Genomic DNA, 12,863 nt, shown 5'->3' with positions numbered 1-12,863 from the left:
CTTTGGGCACAATTTGGACATGTTCACTGTGGGGTGTACTCACTTATGTTGCCAGCCATTTAGACATTAATGGCTGTGTGTTGAGTTATTTTCAGAAGACAGTAAATCTACACTGCTATACAAGCTGTACACTGACTACTCTAAGTTATATCCAAGTTTTATTTCTATAGTGTTGTCCCATGAAAAGATATAATAAAATATTTGCAGAAATGTGAGGGGTGTACTCACTTTTGTGATACACTGTACCTCAGTGTCTCCAGTTTACAGTGTGTGTGTTATAATCTCACCTCAGTATCTCCAGTGTACAGTGTGTGTGTGTGTTATAATCTCACCCCAGTATCTCCAGTTTAGAGTGTGTGTGTGTGTGTGTGTTATAATCTCACCACAGTATCTCCAGTTTAGAGTGTGTGTGTGTGTGTGTGTGTGTGTGTGTGTTATAATCTCACCACAGTATCTCCAGTTTACAGTGTGTGTGTGTGTGTGTGTGTGTGTGTGTGTTATAATCTCACCACAGTATCTCCAGTTTACAGTGTGTGTGTGTGTGTGTGTGTGTGTGTGTTATAATCTCACCCCAGTATCTCCAGTTTACAGTGTGTGTGTGTGTTAGAATCTCACCCCAGTATCTCCAGTTTACAGTGTGTGTGTGTGTGTGTGTGTGTGTGTGTGTGTGTGTGTGTGTGTGTTATAATCTCACCCCAGTATCTCCAGTTTACAGTGTGGATTCTTCAGTCCCTCAGAGAGCAGCTTCACTCCTGAATCCTGCAGCTTATTGTTACTCAGGTTCAGATCTCTCAGATTGGAGGAGTTTGAACTGAGAACTGAGGACAGAGCTGCACAACTTTCATCTGTTAGATAACAACGTTCCAACCTGAGAAAGAAAAGATGAAACATCAGATTCACACTATTCACATTTTTCACACACACACACACACACAAACAAACACAAACACACACAAACACACACACACAAACACACAATTCTTATTTACAGCTTTAAAATGAAAACAGTTCCAGAGACGAGGGGAACAGTGGATGTTCTGGACCAGAGTGAGTCCATCAACACTTCATGTGCAGCAACATTTGATCAACTATGGAAGGTTTGATCCTGAAGACCTGGACCAACCTGGTGGACATTAAGATCTCTCTCTTTCTCTTACACACATACACATACACACACACACACGCACACACAGAGAGAGAGAGAGAGAGGTTTACGGACTGTTTCATCTCTCACCTCAAAATATGCTGAAGGTGGATTAGCTCTAAACTACCCTTGGGTATGTGTGTGGGTGCTGCCCTGTAACAGATTGTATTGATGAGGGATGAATTATAGTAAAGTTCACAGCGTTCCTGAGGAAACTAGAAGTGAAAGATTTTGTTCAAGTGATCAGTTGAAGCTCCTGAATCCAGTGGATCCTCATCAGCTAAAGATCACTAAGAGTGAAGCCACATTTTTAAGAGACTTACAGTCATTCTCTGATGACCTATTGTCGGAGGACCCACAGTCTGACAACCCATTGACTGATGGTCCATACTCCATACTACTGTTAGAAGTGACAATGAGCCAGGTGAGGAGACAGCTGGAGAGACTTAAACTGGGCAAAGCTGCAGGACCGGATGAAATCAGCACAAGTGTTCTGAAGGTTTGCTGCACTCAGCTTTGTGGGATTCGCGCACAATCGCAGCGGCTCAGCGCTCTCCGATACAGTGCTTATCTTTTATGTTTTTGTTTATATGTTTGTCCACTAATGTTGCGTTTATTATCGCAAATCTGATCTACAACCGACAGGATCTTCTAAAGATCGGATTACCGCAGAATCGGGCCACTACAAGTGAATTGATATAGCCAGGACACCCGGCGCTGCGTGGTTTGTTGTCGGCTCCGACAGGCGGCGGAGGAGACACAGGAAGCAAAAGTGGGGCCGTTGGTCTGGAAGAGTAGCTAGGCTAAAGAAACAACCACACAAGCCACCACTACCCAGCGTTTTGCTCACCAATGCCAGATCCATCACCAACAAATTGGACAAACTGAATCTGCTAATTTCCACAAACAAATTCATTGAGGACTGCTGTATTTTGGTAATTACAAAGACATGGCTACACTTGCTCGTCCCGGATGTAGCTATTGAGCTAACAGGCCGCACCGCATTTCGCTGGGACAGAAACAAAGACTCCGGTAAAACAAAAGGAGGGGGGTTATGCATTTACGTAAATAACAACTGGTGCACTAACATCAAAATCATTGATAGACATTGCTCTTCTGATTTGGAGTACCTGAAGAGCATCAATAACTGGATGAGCCAGAATTTTCCACAGTTAAATAAGGACAAAACAGAGATTTTTGTGTTTAGCAGCAAAGAAAAGAGGATTAGTCCCGAATGCTGCTAGTTCAGGTATAGAACCCCAGACTCCGGCATTAGAGCCCTCACAGCAGGGCGACTGGGTGACGTCTCGGCGACATAGTCGTAGGGCAAAGCACCGACCATCTCAGTTGCACGTGTCCAACAGGTTTTCCCCACTCAGTGACCCACCCGCTGAGAAGCCTGTTAATGTAAGTGCTCTGGTTATAGGAGATTCTCGGCTCCGACACGTGCGTATTGCGACCCCCATAGAGACACCAGCAACCATAGTCACTTGTATTCCGGGGGCCAGGGCGCCTGACATCAGAGCAAATCTAAAAGTGCTGGCTAATGCTAACCGTAGATTTTCTAAAATTGTTATCCACGTCGGCACTAATGATGTTCGTTTACGGCAGTCTGAGGTTACTAAGAGTAATGTTAAAGAGGTGTGTGAGTTAGCTAGGTCGATGTCTGAGGCAGTAGTGTGCTCTGGCCCCTTACCGATTCAACCCAGTGGCAAAACCTACAGCAGGTTATTGTCGCTGAACCGCTGGATGTCTAAATGGTGCTCAGAAAACGGCATTGATTTTGTAGATAACTGGTCCACTTTTGAGGGAAGCGGGATGGTGTCTACCCCTTGTGGGAGGGTGCTGCTCGCATTTCTTGCAGCATAGGTGACAGGCTTTACCACCGCGTTAGTGCAGCGACAGATAGTGTTAACTGACTATCCAGAGCCAAGACCAGGCTGCAGACAAACAGGCCTAACCAACTGTCTGCGAGTCGCAATTGGACGTCACCCGAAATCCTTAGGTCACAAACCATTGAGACTGTGTCTGTTTACCGTGGCAGGTATAAGCCAAAACAAAATCAAAAAGTATGTCATAATAACTTAATTAAAATTAATCTAAATGAGCATCATGAAAACCATAGTAGGGCTAAACTAAAGTTAGGACTTCTAAACATCAGGTCACTTGCATGCAAAACAGTAATTGTAAACGAAATAATTACAGATAATTGTCTTAGTGCACTTTGTTTAACCGAGACCTGGGCTAGACCTGATGGGTATCTAGGTTTAAATGAAGCATCTCCTCCAGGTTACAGTTATGAACATAAGTCTTACTGTAAAATCATCTCCCATAAACTCGTTTGAGGTTCTTATCTCTGACATAGCCAATAAAGGTTCATCTGATAAAACTAGTATGTTTAAGCTGGTTACTGTTTATCGACCCCCTGGTCCTTCATTCGCAGATTTTCTTTCTGAATTAGTCTTATCAACTAAAAAAGCTTTATTTGTTGGTGACTTTAATATTCATTATGAGAATAAGTCTAATCCGCTCAAAATTGTGTTTGATTCTATTTTGGAATCTATAGGTGTTACCGAGAATTTAAAATCAAATCAAGGTTTATTTGTCACATACATGGTCATACACAGTACAACTGGCAGTGAAATGCTTTTGTGACTGCTCAGCCACAGTAATTACAAAAACTACAAAATAGTAAAAATTTATATTATACAAAAAAATATAGAAATGTGTTTAAATGTAAAGTGTAGAAAAATTTGAAAAATTAACAATATAATTTAAAAAGAGCAATTTGAAGTTTAACAGCACCCACTCACCACTGTAAACATACCTTAGATTTAATACTTACTAATGGTATGAACATAGACAACCTGGTAATTATACCACAGAATTACTTGACTGATGAAAATAAGTATTTGATACACTGCCGATTTTGCAAGTTTTCCCACCTACAAAGAATGGAGAGGCCTGTAATTTTTATCGTAGGGACACTTCAACTGTGAGAGACAGAATCTAAAAAAAAATCCAGATAATCACATTGTATGATTTTTAAATAATTAATTTGCATTTTATTTCATGAAATAAGTATTTGATCACCTACCAACCAGCAAGAATTCTGGCTCTCACAGACCTGTTAGTTTTTCTTTAAGAAGCTCCTCCTATTCTGCACTCATTGCCTGTATTTATTGCACCTGTTTGAACTCGTAACCTGTATAAAAGACACCTGTCCACACACTCAATCAATCACACTCCAACCTCTGCACCATGGCCAAGACCAAAGAGCCGTCTAAGAACACCAGGGACAAAATTGTAGACCTGCACAAGGCTGGGATGGGCTACAGGACAATAGCAAGCAGCTTGGTGAGAAGGCAACAAGTGTTGGAGCAATTATTGGAAAATGGAAGAAACACAAGATAACTGTCAATCTTCCTTGGTCTGCTGCTCCATGCAAGATCTCACCTCGTGGAGTAAGGATGAACCTGAGAAAGGTCAGGAATCAGCCCAGAACCACACGGGAGGACCTGGTCAATGACCTGAAGAGTGCTGGGACCACAGTCTCAAAGATTACCGTTAGTAACACACTACGCCGCCATGGATTAAAATCCTGCAGGGCACACAAGGTCCCTCTGCTCACACCAGCACATGTCCAGGCCCGTTTGAAGATCACCAGTGACCATCTGGATGATCCAGAGGAGGCATGTGAGAAGGTCATGTGGTCAGATGAGACCAAAATAAAGCTTTTTGGTATCAACTCCACTCGCCATGTTTGGAGGAAGAAGAAGGATAAGTACAACCATCCCAACCGTGAAGCATGGGGGTGGAAACATCATACTTTGGGGGTGCTTTTCTGCAAAGGGGACAGGATGACTGCACCGTATTGAAGGAAGGATGGATGGGGTCCTGTATCGCGATATTTTGGCCAACAACCTCCTTCCCTCAGTAAGAGCATTGAAGATGGGTCGTGGCTGGGTCTTCCAGCATGACAATGACCCAAAACACACAGCCAGGGCAACTAAGGAGTGGCTCCGTAAGAAGCATTTCAAGGTCCTGGAGTGGCCTAGCCAGTCTCCAGACCTGAACCCATTAGAAAATCTTTGGAGGAAGCTGAAACTCAATGTTGCCCAGCGACAGCCCCGAAACCTGAAAGACCTGGAGAAGATCTGTATGGAGGAGTGGTCCAAAAACCCTGCTGCAGTGTGTGCAAACTTGGTCAAGAACTACAGGAAACGTCTGACATCTGTAAAGGTTTCTGTACCAAATATTAAGTTCTGTTTTTCCATTGTATCAAATACTTATGTTATGCAATAAAATGCAAATTAATTATTGAAAAATCATACAATGTGATTTTCTGGATTTTTTTTTATTCTGTCTCTCACAGTTGAAGTGTACCTACAATAAAAATTACAGGCCTCTCCATTCTTTGTAGGTGGGAAAACTTGCAAAATCGGCAGTGTATCAAATACTTATTTTCCTCACTGTATATGAAGTGTCCCTATCCAATAATATATGTATCACAGCTGTATATATCAGCCAAACCAAATGATACTGACACAATCAGTAAGATAGAGGATCGAAAAACTGATCCATGCGTTTATAACTTCTCGGTTAGATTATTGTAATGCTCTTCTAACTGGATGCTCTGGTAGATCCATAAACAAACTCCAGTTAGTTCAAAATGCAGCAGCTCGAGTGCTAACTAGAACTAGAAAATTTGATCATATTACTCCTGTTCTATCGTCTCTACACTGGCTGCCAGTTAAATTCCGCATTGATTACAAAATACTTTTACTAACTTATAAAGCGCTACATGGTCTGGCTCCACAGTATCTGAGTGAACTTATTAATCACTACAACCCAGCGCGTCCACTTCGTTCACAAGATGCAGGGTTACTTATAGTTCCTAAAATTAAAAAGACCACAGCTGGTGGAAAAGCATTTTCTTACAAAGCTCCACAACTTTGGAATAATCGTCCTGCCTCTGTTCGGGATACGGACATGTCTCAATGTTTAAGTCTAGACTGAAAACATATTTATTTACTCAGATTTTAATTAGTATAGACAAAGACGCAGAGCTTGGGGGTATTTTACTTAACTCACATTGAACATTTTTAACTACATTTTCTGTTGTTTTACCCCGAGGTCGTTCTGATGGAAACCTGTTTACCTGCCTGAGGTTAAGGAATGAAGTCGAGACTGCCTGCCAACAATGCTGCTCCTACCAGATGTGACAAGTACCTGGTGTGTTGGCACCTAGAATGTCAAAAACTCAGTACAGACTTTATCACAGACTGGACTGAATAATAATTCCAACTATTTTTGCTAGTTGTAACTTTTATTTCATTTTAATTTTGTGTTTGTATGATCTGTGTAAATCCTATTTATTCAAATTATCCCTGCTGAGTCTGGTTCCTCTTAAGGTTTCTTCCTGTAATTTTAAGGATTTCCTTGCCACTGTCGCCCTCGAGGACAGTTTTAAATCAACACTTTTACCACACTTGGGCCAGTCAGACCACTGCTCTATATTTTTAACTCCTCCATACACCCCCCTCAAAAGGAAAGCTCAACCAATCACAAAGACTGTCAAGATATGGCCTGAATGAGCTTCCTCACAGCTGCAGGACTCACTCACCTGGAACACCAGGGGAGCTATGTGAAGATGCTCTTCATAGACTTCAGTTCTGCCTTCAATACAGTCATACCAAGCAGACTGGTGACCAAACTCGCAGATCTTGGACTTTCTTAACCCACCTGCCTCTGGATTAAGGACTTTCTGACAAACCGCACCCAGTCTGTTAGATTAGGCCGCCTTCATTCTACCAGCATCACACTTCTCAGGGATGCGTGCTAAGCCCACTTCTCTATGCTCTGTACACTTACGACTGTGCCCCCACCCACTCCAGCTACATCATCATCAAGTTCGCGGATGACACAACTGTAGTTGGACTTATCTCTGGAGGAGACAAGACTGCATACAGGGATGAAGTTCAAGGACTGTCTGAGTGGTGTTTACAGAACAATCTCACCCTGAACTCATCAAAAACAAAAGAACTAATAATTGACTTTAGGAAACAGCGTGCAGAAGCTGCTGGTGTCCTACTACCGCTCCGCCATTGAGAGTGTGCTGACATACTGCATCTCAACATGGTACAACAGCCGCTCAGCGGCAGATAAGAGATCTCTTCAGAGGGTCATCAACACTGCCCAGAAGATCATCGGCTGCCCACTGCCCAGTCTGGAGGACCTTTTCAGCTCTCGCTGCCTCAGCAGAGCAGCCAACATACTGAGAGATCCATCTCACCCTGGACATCATCTGTTCGACCTGCTGCCCTCTGGAAAATGCTTCAGTTCTATCACAGCCCGGACAAACAGACTAAAAAACAGTTTTTACCCCAGGGCCATACGGGAACTGAACAAAAACATTGTTTCATTTTTTATTTTACTCTGACTGTATTTATAATTATATTTATTATGCCTGCACTATTGTTTTCAGAGCATGCAATTTATTCTGTGCAATATCCTAAGCCACTCAGGGCATGTGCAATACCCCACTACTACTGTTTTTCTAAAAAATCTACTGTCCTTTATATATAAGATTCTTATACATACATGTGTGTGAATTGTGTATTTGTATATAATTTCTATTATTTCTATCTTTTGCTTCTATTTTTACTTATTGTATGTGTAAGCACTGATGGATAGCTACTCAATTTCGTTGTACACTGTGCAATGACAACAAAGGCATCTTATTATCTTATCTCATTCAACATCTCTTTAAACTGAATCTCAAACAAAAACAGGTACAGTAATTTAGAAAACATCCTGTCTGGTTCCTGTTCCAAAGAAGTCCTAAAAGTCCTTTTTTGAAAGTCCTAGGAAGACTAGTGCTGTCATATCTGAGACATTAGGTCAGCCCTTTCCTGGACCCCCTGCAGTTTGCTTATCAACAGCAGGTAGGTGTGGATGATGATGTGATCTACTTACTGCAGAGGGCTTACTTCCACTTGGACCAGAAAAACACCACAGTGAGAATCACTTTCATTGACTTAACAAGTGCTTTCAACACAATCCAATCTTGCATACTGGGGAAAAAGCTGGATAACATGGTGGTGGACAAAGCCATGATCACCTGGGTCTTGGACTTCTTGTCTAAAAGACCGCAGTATGTACAGCTGGAAACCAGACAGTCTGATTGTCTGGTCAGTACCATTGGTGCACCATAGGGAACTGTGCTTTCCCCTTTCCTCTTTGTCCTGTACACCACTAACTTCCAGTACAGGCCAGACATTTTCTGATCACTGTGTAGTGATTGGGTGTATCAGGGATGGGCAGGAACATGAGTACAGAGACCTTGTGAGCAGCTTCGTTGAGTGGTGCATGAGGAACCATCTGCTTCTAAATGTGGCCAAAACTAAAGAGATGTTAGTGGACTTCAGGAGAAATAGGACCACAGTTGGACCTGTTACCATCATGGGTCAGAACGTAGAACTGGTGGACACTTATAAGTACTTGGGTGTCTGGATTGACAACAGATTGAATTGGAGGGCAAACACATAGGCTGTGTACATGAAAGGGATGAGCAGACTCTACTTTCTGAGAAAGCTCAGGTCCTTTAATGTCTGCAACAAAATGTTGACTATCTTTTACCAGTCTGCGGAATGGTGAACATCACTGGTCTCCAAGGAACTAGCGAGATTCAACATCGACATCGCGGCCCTAAGTGAGACAAGGTTTTTAGAAGAAGGACAGCTCGAGGAGACCAGAGCTGGCTATACCATCTTCTGGAAAGGGAAAGACCAAGGGGAGCGACATGACCACGGAGTCGGCTTCGCTATATAGTAATGTAGTGTAGATCAGGGTTTAAATGTTTATTTAGGGTTGTTATAGTAATGTAATGTAGACCAGGGTTTAAATGTTTATTTAGGGTTTTATAGTAATGTAGATGCGTGACAAACCCCGGACAGGCACCTCCATGCGGAATCAACTAGACTTCATGAATACATGGAGTTGGGGCCACCCAGGCAACAGGAGACTGGCCAACGCTTGATGGGACCGCTGACTGGCGGTATATAAACCCCACAATTAAGTGGGAAGTCTGGGGGAACAATAAAGACAACAACAGCAGATCAGGCACAGACATGGCAAGCTCACAAAACGGCTATGATGGCGGAAGATTGGATTCATCTAGTACCCCGTACCCTCTGCCAGTTGGGCCAAAGGCGGGCCCTTATTGCGAGGATCCCCGGCAGACCGATGCAGCTCCAGGCCTAAGCCAGCATGTCACATTATGTGTGCCGTAAAGCAAGGACCTGGAGTCACAGTGCGTGGGCTTCATCCTGGCAAGCTGTCGTCCACCTTAAACAAAGCCACGCCAATGGCCTCCTACTGGTTGCTTGTTTCTCTCCCTCTATTCCTTTGTACAGTCCGTCGGCAATGGGACAAGGATGACGGGAGCAGGTTTGGTGATAACTGGAAGCTCCAAGTCCGGACCTACACAACGGCGGCGGGTGTGTGATGGTCGCCTTTCTGTGAACCGTGACTACACAGGATTCCAGTCCTGCACCCATGACTGGGCAGGCCTATTTAGGAGCACTGCTGCCCACCCCACATGGGGAGGACCCTAGAAAAGGTGGGTCAAAAATTGGAAGTCACACCTGAGCCTGGCTGGGATACCGCACCCAGCGGAACACCCTCTAATGTGGACGAAACTCAAGAAAATTCCTAACTTGCCGAACCTCCTATCTGACTTTCGGAACTTGAAACGTCCGAACACTCCTGGACTTGAAGGATACGAATTGCCCAGAACGGCGAACAGCACTGGTCTCCAAGGAACTAGCGAGATTCAACATTGACATCGCGGCCCTAAGTGAGACAAGGTTTTCAGAAGAAGGACAGCTCTAGGAGACTGGCGCTGGCTATACCATCTTCTGGAAAGGGAAAGACCAAGGGAAGCGACGTGACCACGGAGTCGGCTTCGCCATCAAGAGCCAATTAGTCAGGGATTACAACCTGGCTCCTAAAGGCATTAACGAACGCCTTATGATGCTTCGAGTATCCTCTGTCTCACTCCTCTGTCTCACTCCTCTCTTTTCTATCCAAAATTCTTGAACGTTCTGTCTATAACCAACTATCTGCCTTTCTCATTCAGAATGACCTCCACGATCCGTACCAGTCTGGCTTCAAGGCAGCACATTCTACGGAAACTGCACTTGTAGCTGTTACTGAGAAGCTTCATGCAGCCAAAGCAGCCAAACGGTCATCTATACTTATTCTTCCTGACCTCTCTGCAGCCTTCGACAAAGTGAATCACAGCATTCTCCTGACCACTCTCTCCAACCTTGGAGTAACAGGTTCAGCATGGCAATGGATGGCCTCCTACCTCGAAGGGCGCTCCTACCAAGTGTCATGAAGGGGATCCATATCTCCCCCATGCACTCTCTCAACCGGTGTTCCTCAGGGCTCTGTACTTGGCCCACTTCTTTTCTCTATCTACACCCACTCTCTGGGTAAGGTCATAGCCTCCCATTGCTTCTCCTACCACTCCTATGCAGATGACACTCAGCTCGTTCTGTCATTTCCTCCTTCAGACACACAAGTCTCAGCTCGCATCTCAGCATGTCTGCAAGATATCTCACAATGGATGTCAGCTCATCATCTAAAACTCAATCCCAGCAAGACAGAGATGTTGCTCATTCCTGGAGATCAATCTCCAACCCAGGACCTAGTCATTTCTCTTGATGACTCCCAGATCAGACCATCTGATAAGGTACGAAGCCTTGGTGTTGTCCTGGATAAACAGCTGACCTTCTCTCCTTATATAGCCAACATGACAAGATGGTGCCGGTTCCTCCTGTACAACATCAGGAAGATTCGACCATTTCTCTTCAGGGAAGCTACCCAGATTCTGGTCCAATCACTTGTAATCTCACGGTTGGACGACTGCAGCTCCCTCCTGGCAGGAGCTCCCATGTCCATTAATAAACCCTTGCAGCTCATTCAAAATGCAGCTGCCTGTCTGGTTTTTAACCAGCCCAAACACTGCCACATCACCCCAGTGCTGCCACATCCTCACCCCACTGCTGCCACATCATCACCCCACTGCTGCCACACCATCACCCCACTGCTGCGTTCTCTTCACTGGCTTCCTGTAGCTGCACACATTCAGTTTAAAACACTGATGCTCGCCTACAAAGCCAAAAATGGACCAGCCCCAAGCTACCTTCGTGGTCTAATCAAACCCCGCTCTGTACAACGCAACCTTCGAGCCTCTAGTCTCGCTCGACTTGAGCCTCCACCCAGGACTAAAGGAAGACAAGCATCAAGGCTCTTCTCTGTTCTAGCACCCAAGTGGTGGAATGAACTTCCTCTGTCTGTCCGAACATCTGAGTCTCTTGCTATCTTTAAAAAACTATAAAAACCCACCTTTTTACTAAACACATTTACTAACATTTAATTCAATTTCCACACAAAAAAAAAAAAAAAAAAAAAAAAAAAACCACTTTGGTTCTAACAGGTTTCAGCAGATTTGTGTTCTTCGACTGTTTACTTAAACTTGAGAAATGAAATGTTCACTATGGAAGCACTTCTGTAAGACGCTCTGGATAAGAGCGTCTGCTAAATGCAGAAAATGTAAATGTAAAATGAGTACCACTTGCTAAAGACCATTTCCCTACCACCATCTTAGCCTACGCTATACGCAGAAGAGAGCATGAAGGAAACTTTCTACGAACAATTAAACAATATCATCTTGCGCGTCCCCACCGAGGACCGCCTTCTGATCCTCGGCGACTTCAATGCCAGGGTTGGAAGAGACCATCAGCTCTGGCCCAACATCATCGGCACGCAAGGCGTCGGGAACTGCAACGACAATGGCCTTCTCCTTCTTGGCCTCTGTGAAGGACATGAACTCACTATCACGAACACCTGCTTCCGACTACCCAACCGACTCAAGACTACATGGAGGCACCCTCGATCCAAGCATTGGCACATCCTTGACTACATCATCATCAAGCATAAGTTCAGGAAGGACATCCAGATAACCAGGCGCATACCAGGTGCCGATGACTGTTGGATGGACCATTGTCTCGTCGTCTCTAAACTGAAACTGAATGAGACAGAGACCTCGAATGCATATGACAAACCAGATGAGAAGGAAATACGACATCAGCAAACTGAACGACCCTGCTATGTTGGCAAAGCTCCAGGAAAACATCCAGCAACGTCTGACCTCGAACCCTGCCAACCCATCCTCGATCGAGGCAGAGTGGACAACACTACGTGCAGTGATCAATGATGCAGCCAAAGAAACCATCGGTCTGTGGAGAAGAAAGCATCAAGACTGGTTTGATAACAATGATGCGGAGATCACAACCATAATAGATGAAAGACAGAAAGCAAAGATCACTCACAAACAGGATCCATCAAATCATGAGAAGAAAACCTAATTCCAGCAACTGAAACGACAGTGCCAAGCGTGGCTCAGAGAGCTCCAGAACAACTGGTGGCAACAGAAGGCAGAAGAACTCCAACGCTTCGCCGATAAAGGAGACACAAGGAACTTTCACGCGAGCCTCAAAGAGATCTATGGCCCAAGGAGATCCTCTGTTGGAATGCTTATGTCCTCTGACTTATGCTTATGACCGCTTATGTCAACTGCACACTTCTAACGGACAGCCAAGCCATCCTAGACCGTTGGAAGGAACATTTCGACACTCTCCTGAACCGA

At 44.3% G+C, this 12,863-nt stretch overlaps 1 protein-coding gene across 1 annotated transcript in view; it reads right to left on the bottom strand.

The window, feature by feature from the left end:
- LOC134309979 (NACHT, LRR and PYD domains-containing protein 12-like) overlaps positions 1-12,863 on the bottom strand; it is a 112,326-nt gene that overhangs the window by 68,658 nt on the left and 30,805 nt on the right. The window contains exon 8 of the mRNA XM_062991483.1: positions 695-868. Within this exon, the coding sequence (XP_062847553.1) occupies positions 695-868 (174 nt within the window). The remainder of the gene's footprint in view (positions 1-694; positions 869-12,863) is intronic.

This window comes from Trichomycterus rosablanca, chromosome 3 (genome assembly GCF_030014385.1).
Source record: "Trichomycterus rosablanca isolate fTriRos1 chromosome 3, fTriRos1.hap1, whole genome shotgun sequence".
Lineage (NCBI taxonomy): Eukaryota > Metazoa > Chordata > Actinopteri > Siluriformes > Trichomycteridae > Trichomycterus > Trichomycterus rosablanca.
Note: the sequence above shows the minus strand (reverse complement) of the source record. Positions and strands in the feature narration are given on the sequence as shown.